Source organism: Onychomys torridus, chromosome 3 (assembly GCF_903995425.1).
Source record: "Onychomys torridus chromosome 3, mOncTor1.1, whole genome shotgun sequence".
In the NCBI taxonomy this organism is placed as follows: domain Eukaryota; kingdom Metazoa; phylum Chordata; class Mammalia; order Rodentia; family Cricetidae; genus Onychomys; species Onychomys torridus.
The window spans coordinates 127,178-145,877 of record NC_050445.1 but is presented as its reverse complement, the minus strand read 5'-3'; the positions used below and the strand labels follow the sequence as shown (position 1 = coordinate 145,877).

The window sequence follows — 18,700 nt, the reverse complement described above, 5'->3', positions numbered from 1 at the left end:
GAGCTTAGTGTCCCGGGGTTTGTCTCAAGGATTGGGACCACTCATGCTGTAGCTGAAGGCACCAGTCCAGTGAAAGCCGCTGGAATATGATCCAGGAACCCACAGGCAGGCATTGTGGGTATTGGTGCTCACTGGCTTCTCTAGACCAGTGTTCTCCAGCCTTTCTGTATCATGCCACTGTGGCAAGCCCTAAGGGAGATCAAGCATGTTTCCTACATCTAGCCTCATGCAGCCACATGGTTTCATTCTCACAAATGTCTCTTCTCTCCTATTACATTTCAGGCTTGACACTAAGTGTTGAATAATGATCAAGGCCCATCTGTCTTTAGTCTTAGCCTCTAAACACTTTTTCTATAGAATGACACAAATCACACAATGTTAAGGGACTAGGTCAAGCTTGGTGGTGCATGCCTTTAATTCCAGCACTCAAGAGACAGAGGCATGCAAATCTCAGTGAGTTCCAGGTCAGTCTGGTCTACACAGCAAGTTCCAGGCCAGGCAGTGCTGCATAATAAGACACTGTCTTTAAAAAAAAAAAGTTCCACAGGGTGGACACTCAGGAGACAAAGGCGGACAGATCTTTGTATTTGAGACTAGCCTGGTCTACAGATCAATTTCCAGGATAGTCAAGCCTACACAAAGAGATCCGATATCTCAAAAAATAAAATAAAACAAAAATAGCAAACAAACAAAAGAGTTAAGGGACTCAGGTCCTGACCAGTGTCACAGAGCAGTCCTCTGGAAGGTAGACATGACCATCACCACCATGAAGCAGAGCTGCTGTGGTAGCCTACAGGAGATCTTGGTCCACGGTCTCAATAAAATAAACAGTACAGCCACTGGGTCTAAGATAATGGCAGTGAGGCTGTGACTATCCCTGGTGGAAAGACAGGGAAGGGTCACAGCTGACCTCACCAGAGGACTTGGTTGGCCCTCCCCCTGCCCAGTGTATACAATCTTAGACATGCTAATGTGTGTAAGAGGTAGAAAACTGCACTGGGTGGGGGGTGGAGGTAACTCTTCAGTGCTGCTGCCGCCTGGCTATCCATGCTTCTGTAATTACTTCAGTAAACCCACTCACCAACTGCACTGGCTGGAATCCATCTTTGGTCTGTCAGAGTGAATACTACTTTTATGGCTCCCCAGGTCCCTTCCTTGTCTCTGTACTTTTGAGAAGCAGCCTTTGCAAGGCTCTGTACCCAGAGTGTGTGGTGGCAGTGCAGAGAAATGCTGCAAACCAGGAGTCAGCTGTCTGGACAATGAACACAGGTTCTGAAGGATCTAGAAGCAGCTCTGAGCGCTGGATGTTTTCATCTTTCCGGGTCTCTCCCCGCACTTTTCACTATTTAAGACTTTAAGCGCGCGCTCGAGCACACACACACACACACACACACACACACACACACACACACACATATCTGGGGCTGGAGAGATGGGTTCTTGCTATTTTTGCAGAAGATCTGGATTTGGTTCCTAGCACTCACATCAGAAAGGGGGCCATGCTAACAAAAGCCATTCAGAGTGTAGTGGAGGGTGGTAGGACCCACCAAACTGGGCTCCAGAGCCTTGGCTGTCAATAGCTCCATCAACATACCTCTTTGGGAATCAGCTTCTTAGGGGTAAAATGAACTCAAACTGTATTAAATGTTTCAAACTTATGTCTCAGTAGCTATTACCCCTCCCCCCCACACTTCCGGCAGTCAAAAATATTTGGATCTTACTTTCCGTGATTTAGATGATGAATTATTGTCTTTGTTATGCTTTTGAAAAGTAGTATATTGTCCCCTCCCAAACAATCCCTGAACTGGAGGCCCCTCCTACTCTACCGGAACTCCACTGAACCCTCCCTTGCACATATTTCAAGATAACTTGTTTTCCTAAGATCAGCCTCCTTCAAAAAGCTGAGTGAAGAAATCCCAGCTTATTGGGCTGCAGTTCACTGAGGTCTGCTGTAGGATGCCATGCTGGAGGACCCCCAGCTTTGGGAACATGCAGTCTGCAATCTGGATACCTTTTATTTAATTTCAAGAATTCCCTTTGCACGGCAAAAAGGGGTCTGAGGAAAGCGGAGCAGCGCAGATGAGCAGGACAGAAGCAGAGCGCTCACGAAGGTGCTGCCAGGAAATGCTGGCACCACCACGCTCCCTAGCTGGGAGAGAAACAGGATCCACAAGAGGAGCAGGAAAGCCATTTTTGACACAAACAAGGGTCCTGGGGCACGGCACCCCACCCCAGTGCCTGGCCATGCAAGATGCTGAAATGGAGACTGGCCCCCCAGGCTGCGGTGCTGGGAGCCATGGAGCGATGCACCAACATGAAAAGGAGTCCTTTGGGCGCTTCCCAAGACGCCTGCAGGGTCAGAGCATAGTAGGTCTGTGTCCATGTCCATGAGCACAATCAGTTAACAGATAGCACCAACTGGGATGCCCAGGGCAGGAGAGAGCTCAGGCTCTAGCACCCACTTGCCCAGCCCTCTGGGGCAGAGTCTCATTCCTTGGTGGTTACTCTGGCAGCCGGTCTTTCCTCACCCTGTGCCCTGGGAAGCTGGAGTAAATCATCAGGGTGAGGTCTGATCCAGGGCACCAGCTGCCTCTGGAGGGCCTGGCCTTAACTGTGCAGTGAAAAGCTGCTGCTGCACCTGACTGAATGATAAGAATTGGGAAAGACAGGCTGGGGGCCCAGGCTCATGTCAAGGAAGAAAGAGCCTTCCCAAGAACAAGCCTAGACATTTTACAGCCAATCAGTTCCCCGTTCCCAGTAACCCCAGGAGTTGGCCCTGTTGCTTCTGAGAGAATTTGGGGGATCCGAGGAGGGAAGGGAGAGAGGAAAGAGACCAGGAAGGCCAGGTGAGAGCGGTCGGAGACCGACAGAGGTAGGCAGTGTGTGCGGTGGGGACACAGCACTGGGCTGGGCGCCAGTGCTGTTGGGCCACACTGTTCTCCCGTGGTCTTGCTCAACAACTACCTCACCTGTGTCTCACTTTCCTCACTCACCACATCGGGAAAATCCTACCCCACCTATCTGGAAGGGATAAGCTAAGGGTGTAAATAGATAACGGATAGAAAACACTTTTTAAAAAAGTACAAAGCGCTGTTAGAGCGCGAGGCAGTGTTGTCACGAGAATGTCCCCCTTAGCGCACCCTCAGTTTCCCATTGCATCTTTCTTTTTCAGGGCGTCTCCTCACCTTAGGATGGATGGAATTTCCTTATTTCAGAAGGGTTTTGAGACTCCCTGGTCACTTTCCCTGATCAGAATCTGTGGCCCCGGCGGCCAGTGGACACACTAGGAAGTTCGAGGAGTGTCCCACCGATCCCTACCGCCTTGCTGTCCCTCTGGAACCTTCCCTGGCCACTGGGTCCACCCTATGAGATGAGCAGGACTGTCCACGAGGGTTGGACAGTACTGGGGTACCCAGGTCCACCCTTTGGAATACCCTGTCTGGAGTGCAATTCCTGTGCCGATTTCCAGCAGGAGGTGGGGAGAGGGCGGGGAGGTGCGCTGAGCACTGTGGGGCAGGAGGGTTGGTCCTCAGGAACCCGGGCCCGCCCCAACTTCAGTCCGGTCCTCCCCGCCCCCCAGCCCAACCCTAGTCTCGCTCTGGCGGCACCTGGAGCGGCCGCGGGGCCCCCAGGCCAGGGCCGTTGTGCACGCGCAGGTGGTCCTTGAGTGACTCCTTGTAGCGGAAGCTCTTGCCACACTCGCCACACGTGTAGGGCCGCTCGCCCGTGTGGATGCGCTGGTGCTTTAGCAGGTTCTGCTTGCGGATGAAGCTCTTGCCACAGAGCGCGCACTGGAAGGGCCGCTCCCCCGTGTGCAGCCGCTGGTGGTTCTGCAGGTGCTCCTTGCGGCTGTAGGTCTTCTCGCACTCGGAGCACTTGTAGGGCCGCTCGCCACGGTGTGTCATCTGGTGGCGGATGAGGCCCGAGTGGCAGTTGAAGCTCTTCTCGCACTCAGCGCACTCGTAGGGCCGTTCCTTGGTGTGGCTGCGGTGGTGGATGATGAGGCTCTTGCGCACGCCGAAGGTCTTGCCGCACTCCAGGCAAGAGTAGGGCTTGCTGCGCGCGCCGTGAGCCAGGAGGCTCCGCCGCAGGCCGCCCGGGCAGCAGCTGCCGCAGCCACTGCCCGTGCTTGCACCGGTACCGCTGCCACTACCCGCACCAGGGCCAGGGCCAGGGCCAGGGCCGCCGCCGCCGCCGCCCCCCGCGCTGCCTTCGCCGCTGGGCTGAGTCTCGCCTCCAGTACTGCGCTCCCCGGGAAGCGCGGGGAAGCCGTCCTCCAGCAGGCTGCGGCTCCCGGGGCCTCCAGGGTTCTCCGGCACCGCCAAGGCGGGCAGGCTCTGCTGGGGAGGCTGGGGTTGGGGCTGCGCAGAAGCTGGGGGTGGGTTCTTCACCAGCAACAGGCTGTCACCTGGAGGCAGGGAGAAAGACAGAAGTGACACACCGACGACAGGCCTCTTCTTCAGGAGCCCACAGAGTCCTAGAGCGGGGCTGGATCCTCCCAGCCTCAGTTTCTCTGATAAGGTGAGCCCGAATGCTCACCAAAGCCCCTGTGCTTTAGGAATAGGGATAGGAAAGCCCTCCAGATAGCTTCTGCTACCCAGAAGTCAACTTCAAAGGTAGCCTGTTCAGGAGTCTAGAGTGCCAGCTCTTCCTCAAGATCCCGATTGGATTCCCAGCATCCACAATGCAGCTCACAACTGTCTAACTCCAGTTCTGGGGGCGGGGAGCGGGCCGGGGGGGGGGGGGGGGATCTGATGCCCTCTTCTGGCCTCCACAGACACCAGGCACACACAGGGAGCATAGATATGCATGCAGGCAACACCCTCACCCAACACACACAAACACACAAATAAACACATTTGAAATTTTGTAAAGATAGACTGAATTGGGTGTGGTGGCACATGCCTTTAATCCCAGCACTCGGGAGGCAGAGGCAGGAGGATCTCTGTGAGTTTGAGGCCAGCCTGGCCTACAGAATGAGTTCCAGTACAGCCGGAGCTGTTACACAGTGAAAACCGATCTTGGGAAAACAAACAAACAAACAAACAAACAAACAAACAAACTTAGCTGTAGTCTGAGGGGCAATGCTAATTTATCTTTGGAGATTCTCTCAACAGGAAGGAGAGAATTTGCCCTAGGTGAAAACCCTCCAGAGGTCTACCAGAATGGAGCACAGTGAGTGAGCTCAGGCCCAAACCTCAGAAGGAGGTGCAGTTAGGGCACCAGGCCTGAAAAAGCAAGTTGGGTGACTAGGATGGTGTGGGTCCTGTCAGGATCTAAGGGGACCTGGCCTCTAACAAAACTATGATGTCATTCCACAGCATGGCTCACCAGGAAACTGCTTCTACCCAGGCAATAGTGTCTTTCCCTTGCACCCCAGCATCTCCAGGCCAAGAGTCCCAAAGCTCATCAATTCCCTATATTTAGGAGTTTTATGCCTCCTCTATCATACTGAGTTATGGGTCCCCCTCCCCCCCCCCCCAGTCTTTGCTTTCTCTACTGTCCCTATCCAACACTCAAGGTCTAGCAGTACAATCACTCAATAGCCAACACCATGGTGGCTTTTAATTCCTCCTCAGTTCAGTTGCCTAGAGAATCCCAATCCTCCAGCTTCTCTCAAGCACTTGCATGAGCTGCAGAAAACTGCACATCTGTCCTGAGGGCCCTTTCCACAGGCCGGTGCCCTGGCTCTTGCCTTCAGTGACTCTGCGTTTCCACCCTGCAATTGTGTGGTCACACTCCCCATCCTCCTCTAGCTGTGTCTCCTGGTGCACGGGCATGGGAGCTTCCACTTTCTAGTTACTGATAGTGACTAGATTCAGATACAAGCAAGAGATTGAGATTTGGTAAGTAGGTGTAAGAGGTTTTCTGGGAGACTTCTGGAAGGTTCCTTATCCTTTAGAGCAGTGATTTTCAACCTTCCTAACGTTGTGACTCTTTAATACAGTTCCTCACGTTGTATTGGCCCCCAACCATAAAATTATTTTCATAGCTACTTCATATCTGTAATCTTGCTACTGTTACGAATCATAATGTAAATATCTGTGTTTTCTGATGGACTTAAGAGACCCCTGTGGAAGGATTACTCCACCCCTCAGAAGGAGTGGTGACCCACAAGTTGAGAAACATTGCTTTAGAGTTTGTAGGAACAGAATAGACTTTCCTCTTCTTGCCAGGTCTGTATGTGATGCTTGGGATAGCTGATGGGTGTTGACATCAGCTCAAGGTTGGTGCCATGCCAATGGTGGCCACTGAAAGAGGCGGAAAGAACCTAGTTCCTCAAAAACATAGTTGGGTCCTCAAATCAAGTAAGTCTGACCCTGAACTGCCTGTTCTAGTTACAGAGAAAAATAAACTTTTTTATCCCTCAAGGTAGTTGAAATCAGGGCTCTAAAGGGTGTTAAGAGTCTAGGTATTGGAGCTGGATAGATGGAGTGCTGTGGGATGTTCTGTATGTTAAATGTGTTGCTCTGATTGGTTAATAAATAAAACACTGATTGGCCAGTAGCCAGGCAGGAAGTATAGGCAGAACAAGGAGAGAGGAGAATTCTGGGAAGTGGAAGGCTGAGGCAGAGAGTCACTGCCAGCCGCAGCCATGAAAAGCGAGATGTAAGGTACTGGTAAGCCATGAGCCACATGGCAACTTATAGACTAATAGAAATGGGTTAATTTAAGATAAGAGAGATTTATCCTGACTGTGGGCTAGGCAGGAAAACTCTAGCTACAATGGCCCAGTGGTTAAGAGCACTTGCTGTCCTTCTAGAGGACCTGTGTTAGGTTTCTAACACCCACAAGATTTCTCACAACATCTGTAACTCCAGTCCAAAAGAAACTGATGACCTCTTCTGACCTCCTTGGGTATGTACACACATGTGCATAGACATATATCCAGGCAAAAACTCATACACATAAAATAAAGGAAAAAATTGCCCCCAATCCCATGTGCCCTGCCCCACCTGCCACCTAAGCTCATTTCCCTGTTCTTTAACATAGCCATATTTTATCAGGAGTCAGAGCCACTCACATTGCTCACTTCAGCCTTCCCTGCCTGCTCAGGTTTGAATTCAGGACCTTACACATGCTGGGCAAGCATTCCACCATTGAACTACATCCCCAGCTGTTTTTTCGTTTTTTGTTTTTAAGACAAAGGTCTCACTCTATAGCCCTGGCTGGCTTTGAACTCACAGAGATTCACCCGCCTCTGCCTCCCAAGTGCTGGGACTAAAGGTGTGCGCCACCACACCAGCTAGAAACAGCTTTTGTGAAGGTCATGAATTATCTCCAGCCTCATGGTCATGAATAATCCAATAGCCTCTTCCCTGCCAAGCATATTCAATCTCTCTTGGGAGATTGACATAACTTTTCTCTCCCTTCCATCCAAGAGATTATTTTATTTCTAGCCTCAGTGAGGCCATGTTTTGGTCTCTACTGAGATTTCTTTCCTTCACTGTCGTCTGTGTGGTTTAAGGGCTCACACAGCCCACAAGCCTTGAAACAACTAATGTAATTATTTGATTCTTTGATCTGGTCCTGGGAATGTAGCCTCTAAGTCCTTGGAGGTTTCTAAAGTATTAACAGAAGTGTCCTTATTGCTCCAAGTGGGCCCTGATGGAGTGCGTGAATGGGCTCAGGGTGTACCCCAGACAGCTGACACTAATAGGATGACTCAGAATGGGGCTGGCCAGAAAGATCAACCTCATAATTAAAGTTGGGATCTGTCACTCAGCTTCGAGGGAGGGGATGAAAGAAAGAGCTGGATCTCATGGCGTTAATTCAACCAGACACAGTCACAATAAAGCTCTGGACACGGAGGCTTAGGGAAGCTTCACAGGGCGCAGTCCCTCTGCATACTGCCACATATCGATGTGTTGGAAGCATGGAATATCCTGACTCCTGCTGGTTGTGATTTGAATCAATTGGCTATAATAAAACTGCAACGATAAGCATGGCACATCCTTGAATTTTGCAGGGAATTCTATCATGTGTTTGAACTTGAGAGGCAGCAGGAATCCCAGAATTTGGAGCACTAGGTAGAGGTGGCCTGAAGCCTCACAAACTGGATACTCATGTCTGAAGTGAGTGCCATGTCAGACTCAACCAGGTAGATGGTGTCTAAAGTCATTCAACCTGTCCAGCTCTAAACTTTTTCTTGAACTCCAGACTCCTATACTCATCTACTCAGCTCACTACTTAAAAGTCGCCTCAGATATGAATAGAGTCAAATGCAGAACACTCCGTTTCCATAGCTACTTGCCTGTTCCCCAGGCTGAGCACTTCAGCAAACTGTCCTGCCATTCACCTTCCCCTTCAGATCCAGATCTGAAGCATTCCTGATGGTTCCTTCACACGTGTCCCTTCTCTCCACGAGCACTGCTTCTGTGCCCACTCTGACATCACTTGGCTTTTTGCAAACTTATCAACTTGCAAAACATTTCCTTAGCTTCCCATCTAGCTCTATACCCTCCATTCCCATTTCTGAACTGACCTTGTAAAAATGGAAACCAGGGGGCTGGAGAGGACTATTGAAGAGGATCTGGGTTCAATTCCCAGCATGGCCCCTCCATGGCAGCTTACAACTGTCCAGAATTCCAGTTCCAGAGGATGCAATATCATCTTTTGGCCCTAGGCACTAAACATACATACAGTGCACATACATGCATGCAGATAAAACACTCCAACACATAAAAGAAAAAAATTGGCCAGGCACACTTGAGAGTAAGGAAATTAGATCTTATTACACTACCCTACTCAACACCCTCTGCTAGGCTCCTTTCTTATTAGAACACAGTCCAGGGCTGGCATGAACTCTTAGCAGGTAAAGGCACTCAATACTTGCCTGATGACCTGAGTGATCTAGAACCCACATGTGGAAGGAGAGAACTGACTCCAACAAATTGTTCTTTGAACACACACACACACACACACACACACACACACACACACACACACACACACACACACACACACACACACACACACACACACGCTATAGGAGCTTTACCCACTGCCCCAGCCCCAGCCCCTAAAGCCTCCCTGGCTTTGCCCTTGCACTTCCCTATATATAGTCTGCTATTCCAGACAGGCCCATGTCTCCTCTTCTCGGGTGTCTGGAGCACATTCAGCTATCCCTTTCCAAGGAGGCTTCCCGGTTCTTTTGCCCTAAGCCCCTCGCTGGCTCCCCTTCCCCCTGGTTTCCTGATCTGGCATCTTGGCGCACTGGCCACACTCTGCCTTCACTTAATGTGATTGCTGGTGGCCGGTTTATCGTCTTTCTCCTTCCCACAAGGGAAAAGGTCTTCCTTCCTGCCCGTTCTGTGTATTTACAACACCACATAGCACCGAGCAGGTGCTAATAAAGTACTGTTCAATAAACAGAAGCTAGAAAAGGTGGGGCCCATTGTTTTGACCCAAGGCAGTGGTTAACATGGGAATTTCAAGAGAGTACCTTCAATACACAGGGCATCTGAGCGCCTAACTCAGCCTCCTCTGGAAGCAAACATTCTATCCAGACCTGCCTAATACAGTCTCACTCACAATAGTTTTTAGTGAACTGGATTTCCAATCTTTCCCTACAGTCTCAATTCACACTTATTAATACATAAAATAAGGAGCCTCTTTCACTAAAATACCACATCCAGTTGGGCTGAAGTCTGACCTCGAGTCCAACAAGGACACCCTGTGCATACATACACTCTTGTGCATGGCCTAGGACTTGGGAAGGAGGCTGGCCGGCCAGCTAGTACCTATTCCTGCATTCTGTCCTCTGCCTCTGCTATCCTCTTTCCTGCCAATCCCTTTCCAGAAGATTCTTACACATAATACCACATCTTCCAAAGCACCCATCTAGTCCATCTAGCTATTCCTGGCAACCACTGTACTAAAGCTACCTTTTTTTTTTTTTTTTTTTGGAGCTGAGGATCGAACCCAGGGCCTTGTGCTTGCTAGGTAGCTCACAATTGTCTATAACTCCAGCTCCATGGGATCCAATGACATCACATTTAAATGGTGCCTAGACATGCATGTGAACAACACTATACACATAAACTAAAATAAATATATCCAAAGGTTTTAAAGATCTCATTTTACTTATATGTATCTGTGTGTGGGTGTGTACACATGAGTGCAATGCCCATGGAGGCTAAGGTGATAGATCCTCTGGAGCTGGAATCACAAGGGATTGGGAGCCACCTGCTGAGGGTGCTGGACACCAAAGATCTGTGTACTAGAGCCGTCTTAAACCTCAAAGAACCACAGGTGAAACGCTGGTTCCAAATTCTAGTGTTAATAAGCAGGAGGCAGGTTCCCTTCAGAAGGAAGAAGAGAAGCCTTGCAGAAAGGCTGTAGCAACTGATTGGGCAGACATTTCTAGATCCTCATGCCTCTGCAACTCTGGGCATTGCCTCCTAAATTCTAGGGCTCAAAGATGTCCCCCAAATAAAATACCCTGACTCAAAATGTTCTGTGAGTTATCATATCCAAACTAAAGTAGGAAATAGCCCTTTGTAAAGCCTAGCAAGTTTTCTGGGGGCTTTCCCAGATCTGTTGCTACACTTGCACAGACCCAAGGAAAGGCTCCTTCAGGCCTACCTGGAGAAAGGGGACGGTGGGGCCAAGGACAAGGGCTGAGCAGACCTTCCTGGCAATGCCTGCTGAGCTAGTTCCTATGCCTTCAAGGCCAGACCTAAAGGGCCAGGAATATGCCTCCATTGTTAGAGTGCCTACCTTAGTATGTTTAAAGCTTTGGGTTTGATCCTCAGAACCACATAAAACCAGGTTTGTGGTCAAAGCCTAGAATCCCAGCACTGAAGAGATGGAAACAGGAGAATCAGGAGTCCAAGGCCATCCTTGGCTATATAACGAATTCAAGGCCAACACGGGCTACAATGAGCCTTTGCCCAAAACACTCTAAAACATAAAATTTAAGTAAATTAAAAATGCCAAATCTAGAAATGGTGGCGAGGGGCTGCTGAGGTGGCTGCTATTATCATTTCTTCCAATGCTAGTGGTCAATCTTCTGGTTCTCCCCTACGTCATCCTAGTTTGCCAACAGGCTGCAAAAACAGACTGCTCTCAATTCCACTTCAAACGAGGACTCACACCTCTCCCATCCAGTGACGGTTTCTCCAGACTCGAAAAGGCTGTGACCAGCAAAGTCGTCCTAGAAGGGGGTCAGCTGAGGAACGCAGCTCTACTGCAGGCTTCGACTGCTCTGAACCAGGCACCCCAGGGTTCTAGAAGAGGCACATATCACTCACTTGGGCCGGAGTCTAGTCCCAGCTCTCCTTCCACTGAGTCACGTGGGCCCCATGGGTACGGCTGCTCTTCCTGCTTGATCCAGGACAAAATGTCATGTGCTGAGATGAGAGAGTCTGTTGTCAGGAAAAAAGGCAATCTTAAGACTTCATTCATTTTCTCTGAGCATCCACTATCCACTGAACTCTAGAGAGACTACGAGGCCAGGCTATGCTGGAGGGAAGCTCAGCTTTGAAGGCCGGAGGGTCACAGCTGGCTGACCTGACCAGCAGTGCCGAGGGAGCAGCCACTGACAAGCCCGTGGCAAGACCTGGGGGCTCTGGGAGGGGACTCTGCTTCCATCTGCCTGGTTCTCTCAGTAGACCTCTAGGCTCAGTTTGCCATCCTCTCTCCCAGATACAGAGGGCAGGGTGAGACCTCCCCACTCTACAAACTCACATAGACCATCCCCAGCCCAGAGGGGTGAGTTTCCCTAAACAGCTGGGACCTCCCCCCCCAATTTTCAGGGGAGATACAAATGAAATTCCAGAAAGGGACTGGAGGGATGGCCCTGTGATTAAGAGCACTTGCTGCTCTTGCAGAGGACCCAAGTTCAGTTCCCAGTACCCACATGGCAGCTCATAACCTTCTGTACTGGAGCCCCAGGGAATCTGGCCTCTGTAGGCACCCACATACAAATAAGTAAAAATAAAATAGGTCCTGAAAAAAAAGGAAAAGAATTTCTAGAAAATATAAACTACTTGCTCTTTGACACATAAATACACATAGCTTTTAGAAGACTTTTGTTTTGACTCTTCAAAAAGCAATACTAAGGTAATTTTTGTATCAGTTCCATGGATACAATGAATGCCAAATTTAATAACTCACTCTGACATCTCTCACCTGAGTTGGGGTCTGTAGGGATGTCTCTCTCTGCCAAGTCCTGCTGGTCCCACACACACTGCTGTTCCTCTTGCTTAATCCGGGACAAGAGGTCCTGGGCGGAGATGGGGGAGTCTCCTCAGAAGAACAAAGGTAAAGGCATTAGAGAGAGGGGTTCTCACCAGTCTGTGTGGTAACTCTGACTTCACGCAACTATTTGTTTTCCCTAAAAGTCAACGATAAGAATAAATAAATTATCCCAATTAACTAAAGGTTGCACCCACTCTGGCCATAATGAATGGAGCTGTGGCTGAAGGTCAGTGGATGTCACAGGGCAGTGCACAGGATGCAGAATGTCTCCGGAGACTTAACTAACCAGGAGGAGTTCTCTCCTCTGGTGCCTCATGGAAGCGTTTTCCAGGAAAACAGCCTCCTCAGGGAACCTGTTGTCAGTATCTGAATGGAACTTTTCTAGGACAAACATCCTTTTTCACAGTCTACTAGACTGGTATGTGACACCTGTAATCCCCACACTAGGGAGGTGGAGGCAGGAGGATCAGAAGTCCAGGGTCACCCCTGACTACATAGGAAGTTTGAGGCTAGCCTTGGCTATATTAGTCTCTGTATCAAAATTTTTTCTTTCTTTTTTTTTTTAAATCAAACCCAATTTATCCTTTACATGGCCTTTCTATCTCTTAATGATTTCTAGAGACTTGATACATTTAAGGAACCCATTTGACAACCAGTGAAGACACAGTTCCTGCCCTTTGGCTGATATCACTTGCCTGTGTGTCTCAGGCTTTCCTGGAGGAGGGATAGAGCATTCACTAGTAGCATATGGTAGCTACTTTCAGTGTCAACTTGGCAACAATACTCAGATACTTGGTCAAACATCATTCTGGATGTTATTATGAAGGTATTTGTTTTTTTAGATGAGATTAACATTTAAGTCAGTAAACTAAATAAAGCAGATGATCCACGATAATGGGGATGGGCCTCATCCAACCTGGTGAAGGCCTTAATAAAAAAGATGGCCAACCCAGAGAAGAAGGGATTCTGTCAGCAGACAATCTTATGAATAGAGCTGCAACACCAGTCTTCCCAGGTCCCATCCTGCTAGCCTACTTGCTAGCAAATCCCTCTACACATGTACATGTACATGATCTCACTGCACACACACAAACCATTGGTTCTGTCTGTCTGGAGATCTGGGCCTCATGCACACACCTGCCATAGCAGATTCTCATCTAAATACAGCCCAGCTAAAACACCATGGAGGAGCAGCTCTCCATGGTACGCAGCAACAGGGTGCCTGGCCTGGAAGTGGCAGTCCATAAATATTTGTGTAATGTATCTTTGGGTCTAGGAACAGGTGTTATGGCTTTGATATTCTGCCACCCATAGAGCCCAATAAAGTGCTTGTTCTAAGCTGTTTTTATAGGGTCAGAGGGACAATCCAAAACTTACTTGTCTAAACGGAGAAAACATAACTGAACAAGCAAAGCTGGATGTGGCTCTAGACCCTCAATGCTGAACACCGTGTCTGCACTCTGCAGAAGCCTTGTCTCAGTCCGGTTCTGCATTCATAGCTCTTTCTTTGCTAGCACGCCCCTCTAGCCTGACACCCTCGGGGGCTACAGACCAGACCTCGCCTCACCACTCCTGGGCCAAGTGGCTATTTGGCTCACTTACCAGTGATGGATTCTGTGGGGATGGCTCTTTCTTCCAGGCTCCTCTGGCCCCGGACACACAAGGCTTCCTCACGCTTCACCTGGGAGGACATGTCCTGTGCAGGCACCAGGGGTTCTGTTCCTGGGGAGAGAGAACCACACTTCTTAGAATCTTTTATCAGTATGTGGGTCACCAAGATGTTCCGTGGTCAGAATCGCGGTTGTCAGCACTTCCAGGGGACAGTACAAGAATCCTGGATCCCTACTGGAGTCTTGTGGGACCTGTGGAGCAGAAAGTCCCAGGAGCAGAGAAGTGAGAATATTCAAGAAAAGGGGATAAGAAAAAGGATGTGATGGCTCATGAATGCAATGCTGGCAGTCAAGAGGCTGAGGCAGGAGGACCATCATGAGTTGGAGGTCAGTTTGAGCTACATAATGTCTCAAAGAAGAAAAACTAGGCCAACAGCAGCATGAAGTACGAGAAGCCAGAGAGGCTTTGGAGACGGCGTTCCATGTAACTGGTGGGGATAACCAGAACGTGGAGCATGTTTGTGCAGAAGTCACTTACCCTTGGTTTTTGTTTGTTTGTTTGTTTTACACTAGTGGCCAGACACAAACATATTGCTCTATGGAACAATCAGGCTGGGTAGAAGCACAACCAAATCCTGATGTTGGGTGAATAAAACAGTAACCTTAAGTATGAAAGCCAGCAACCTGTATTTTTCACAGAATATGCTTTGTGACAGCAGGGCATCTTCTTCTGGAGCGCTTTAGGACAATGTAATAGCTCTTGGCAGAAGACAGCTCAGGTAACAGGAGAGACGAGGTGAGGATCTAAAGAGGGTGACCTGAGTATCAACTCCACCGCCATCTTGCTCCGAGAAACCTCTCTGAATTTCAGAATGCCCGTCTCATCTAAAGTGGGATAGTGGTCCTGGCTTTGTTTTGTGACTCACAATAGTTTGATAACTCAGTGAAACTGCTGAGGTCACAGGGCCCAAAATGTAAAAATCTGCCATACAATATTAGAATCTGTAACCACAGCTGCCAAGAATAAACGTGGTGCTTGATGAAGCCTGGGAAAGGCACTGAAATGAAACATCTATCATGTGAAATCCACAGAGACAGAGGCAGGCCTACCTTGCTGGGACTGCAGGAAAGGGAAGTGGAGGGGAGCCGCTAATGGTGTGGGGGAGTCTCAATCTGCATGTATGCCTTTATACCAGAAGAGGGCATCAGATCCCACTATAGATGTCAGCCTCCATGTGGGTGCTGGGAATAGAACTCAGGACCTCTGGAAGAGCAGCCAGAGCTCTTAACCACTGGACCATCTCTCTAGCCCTGGGTTAATAATTTAAAATGGAGAATTTTATGACCAATAAACTATAATAAAACTAAATATCTAGAAGGAGAAAGAACAGTGCTGGAAATTTCCATGAAAATATTATTAAAAGACAGTGGTGGGGGTCGAGAACCAATGGGTGAGAGTTCATAAGTGAAGCAGAGGACACCAGTACAGCATTACTCCACACCTTGCCCAACACTGTTGAGGAAGCAGAGGCACCCAGGAAAGTCCTCCAAGGCAGAGCTTTGGCTAGACCCTAGTGTCTTCTATCCCAGTAAAAGTTGCTAAATATGATATTCTTAGGACTAATGGTTCCTTTATGAGTGAGGGAAGAGACCTGGGGTGAGTTGGGAGGTATGTGTATCAAAGCAAGAATGAGCTATGATGTATGGATTACACTCAGGCAGTGAACAACTGGCCAGTCAGAACCACACTTCTCATGCAGACTTCCTTTCCACCTCACCTGTCAGTCTCCCTGAGACTGGGCCGGGGCCCTTTAGCTGTTCCTAAACCTAAGATCTCATGTACCCCATCAAGTCTGGGAGGTGTCTCAGCCCAAGCCCTTCCTTACTTGGATTTTATTTTTTGAGATAGGGTCTCAATATGTCACCTTGCTGGCCTTGAATTCTCTACACAGACCAGGCTGGCCTCATACTCACAGAAATCAACTTGCCTCTTAAGCCTCTTGAGCATTAGGGTTAAAGGTATATACCACGTCCCATCTCTTCCCTGGCTGTAAGTTTAGAGCTATCAAAGGCCGATAAGTATGGCATGGTTTCAGGCCCTGAGGGCATGACTGTGATCATATTACAACTGTGGCTTCAGTGGGCCCTAGGGGCACTAAGAGCTGTTCTCTCCTGACCCACAGAGTGGGCTCCTTGTGCGAGTGCAGGGTGCTCAGCTCTCCTCTCCTGCTCCTCCCTGTCCCCACCCCAGCTCAACAGCCATCACCTGTGTCTGTAGCCACTGGGATTTCTCTCTCTTCAGGATGCTGCTGCTCCCACACACAAGGCTCTTCCCTGGGTTCTGCCTGGACTGGAGCATCAGGCTTGGACACCGGGCCATCCGTGTCTGTGAGATGGAGAGAAAGCGGGAAAGAGGGGTTATGTGAAGGTGACTAGTGAATTCAGATTGAGGTGATGCAGCAGGGCTCTCTGGTACCAATGTTCCTGAGCATGGTAGTCACTAAGTAAAGAAGGAAACTTGAGAGCAAGCCAACAGGATCCCAGGCTTCTAATGTAGAAAGAACTGGTTTCCAAAAGTCAAGAGCAACAGCCCGTGGTTGACCCCAAGCTGCTAGGATACAACCCAGGAGGTGCAAACTTTCTATTTTATGGTATTCTAGAGTAACATAGTGTCACATACACTACCACAGAGACAGGCTCGGCTGTCACCTTTTCATTTTCATCTTCTCATAAAAAGCTCTGTATTCCTTTCCACTAGGCTCCTTCATGCTGTAGGATAATGCTTTTGTACACTGGTTTAATAAAACGCTGATTGGCCAGCAGCCAGGCAGGAAGTATAGGCGGGATAAGCAGACAAGGAGAATTCTGGGAAGAGGAAGGCTGAGTCAGGAGATGCCAGCCCGCCATCCAGGGAGCAGCATGTTATGACATACAGGTAAAGCCACAGAACATGTGGCGACATAAAGATGAACAGAAATGGGCAGAGCTGAAGTGTGGGAGCTAGTCGGTGGTTAGCCTGAGCTAATGGCCGAGCAGTTGTAGTTAATACAAGCCTCTGTGTGTTTGCTTGGGCCTGAGCGGCTGCAGACCAGGCGGGACACAGGAGAGCTTCAGCAACACTTCCACGTCCTGAAGCCCTCAGCGGAGCCCTGGCCGGAGGGGGCGTCCTTACCCAGGGACATGAGGGTTTTGTAGTTCTCCTTCACCAGATTGCTGTAGAGCTCCTTCTGCCACTCATCCAAGTTCTTCCACTCGTCCTCCGAGAAGTAGACAGCAATGTCCACGAAGGTCACCGGGACCTGGGCCAACAAGGGTTCTAGTCAGCAGCTTGCTGCTGTTCCTTACCCCGTCTCCTGGGGCCACAGAGCCAACCTATCTCAGAGCTTGGCCTCTGTTCCCAGCACCCCGGTTTCTACATCCCAGGTCCTATCCATTCAGTCCTATGGATTCCGAATCCCCTGCAGCTGGCCTTCCTAGGTGTCCAACAGCAATGTTGTCAGTGCTGCCCTTTTATTTCTTTGCTGTGTGTTGTCATGTGTGTAGAAGCAGCATCTATGTCATGGCACACATGCAGAAGTCAGAGAACAACTTGCAGGAACTGGTTCTCATATTCCACCAGGATCCAGGTTGTCAGGCTTAGTAGCGAGAGCCCTTACCTGCTGAGCCATCTCTGGGCTCTCTTTTCTTGTTTTAATAAGCACTTACGCCTGTCCTTTGCTATTTCAGACAATTAGACACTGAAGGCAAAGCCATAGTCAGTGTGCATCTTTGGGAGTTCAGGGTAACAGGGATATGAGAGATACCAAGTGTGGGAATCAGGAAGCCAAGAACTGTAAAACTGAGTAACAAAACCTGTATTTCAGGTTGGGTCACCTGTGTGTACACAGTTAATTTTTTTTCAAGATTTAATTATTTTTATTTTATGAGTATGCATGTTTTGTCTGCACGAATATCTGTATACCATAGGCTTGCAGAGGCCAGGAGAGGGGCTAGATCCTCTGGAACTAGAGATACAATGGTTGTGAGTCTCCATCTGGGTGCTGGGAATCAAACCTGGGCCCTCTAGAAAACAGGCAGTGCTCTTAACCACTGAGCCCCCCCCAAGTTAAATCTTGTCACCCAAACGGGCATGTGCCTCGGCTCCGGGATGCTGCCCTGTCTCATGAGGAAGTCCTGCTGCAGTTGTGACTCCTGTCGGTCACTGCCAGTCCAGGTATTCTGATCTGCTGTAGGGAGCTGCTGTTTCGTTCTGACCGGGAGCCCGTCCACACTCATTTCAGCCTCCACCAGCACCGCCTCACTTTGAACCAAGTTGTTTCACTTCCATTAATTAATTCCAGAACTTCCTCTCTGGCCACACAGGCTTCCCTCCTACCCCTCTCACATCCCCACTGAACCAGCTCCGGACTCTCACTCCGAAATCCACCCAGCCCTACATGCCTGCATAGTCAGGGACAAAGAGCCAGCAGGGACGGGTGCAAAGCTGCTGGGTGCAAGGCCTGTCAGTCCACAAGCAGGTGCATGAAACTGTGAGGGGACTCCACACAGGTGTGATATGCACAACTGTGTGCAGTGGCCATGCTCCCTGTCCATCACTAGACTAGAACAAGAACTCCTACCAATCTGGGAAAACATGCAACCCCTTTCTCCATTTTATTTCCTCATTGCTAGATGAAACCAAGGAATTCTGCAGTCAACATCTGCTCATGCCAGCTGCCCCAGGGCTGCTTTGGAAGCCTGTGTTGACCTCCTGTGGACACCTTGTCATGTTCCCCAGGGAGTTTCCTGCAGATTTCACTCACCAGCCTCCCAGCCTCTTCTCCCACCGCTCCTGGACCCCCGGCTGGAGTTAGGGAGCGCCTTCTTTGACCTTTTCTTCTAGCTAA

At 49.4% G+C, this 18,700-nt stretch overlaps 1 protein-coding gene across 2 annotated transcripts in view; it reads right to left on the bottom strand.

Moving 5' to 3' along the window:
* Positions 1-567: 567 nt before the first annotated feature.
* The window catches only part of Znf282 (zinc finger protein 282), a 28,694-nt gene continuing 10,561 nt past the window's right edge, over positions 568-18,700 (bottom strand). Inside the window, exons 3-8 of one of the 2 annotated variants that reach the window (XM_036181183.1) lie at positions 16,987-17,113; positions 16,081-16,200; positions 13,807-13,926; positions 12,136-12,252; positions 11,256-11,369; positions 568-4,408 (exon numbers count right to left, since the gene is read on the bottom strand). In XM_036181183.1, coding sequence (XP_036037076.1) covers positions 3,588-4,408; positions 11,256-11,369; positions 12,136-12,252; positions 13,807-13,926; positions 16,081-16,200; positions 16,987-17,113 — 1,419 coding nt within the window. In that variant the 3' untranslated portion in view covers positions 568-3,587. The remainder of the gene's footprint in view (positions 4,409-11,255; positions 11,370-12,135; positions 12,253-13,806; positions 13,927-16,080; positions 16,201-16,986; positions 17,114-18,700) is intronic. The other variant, XM_036181184.1, reaches the window with a different exon arrangement.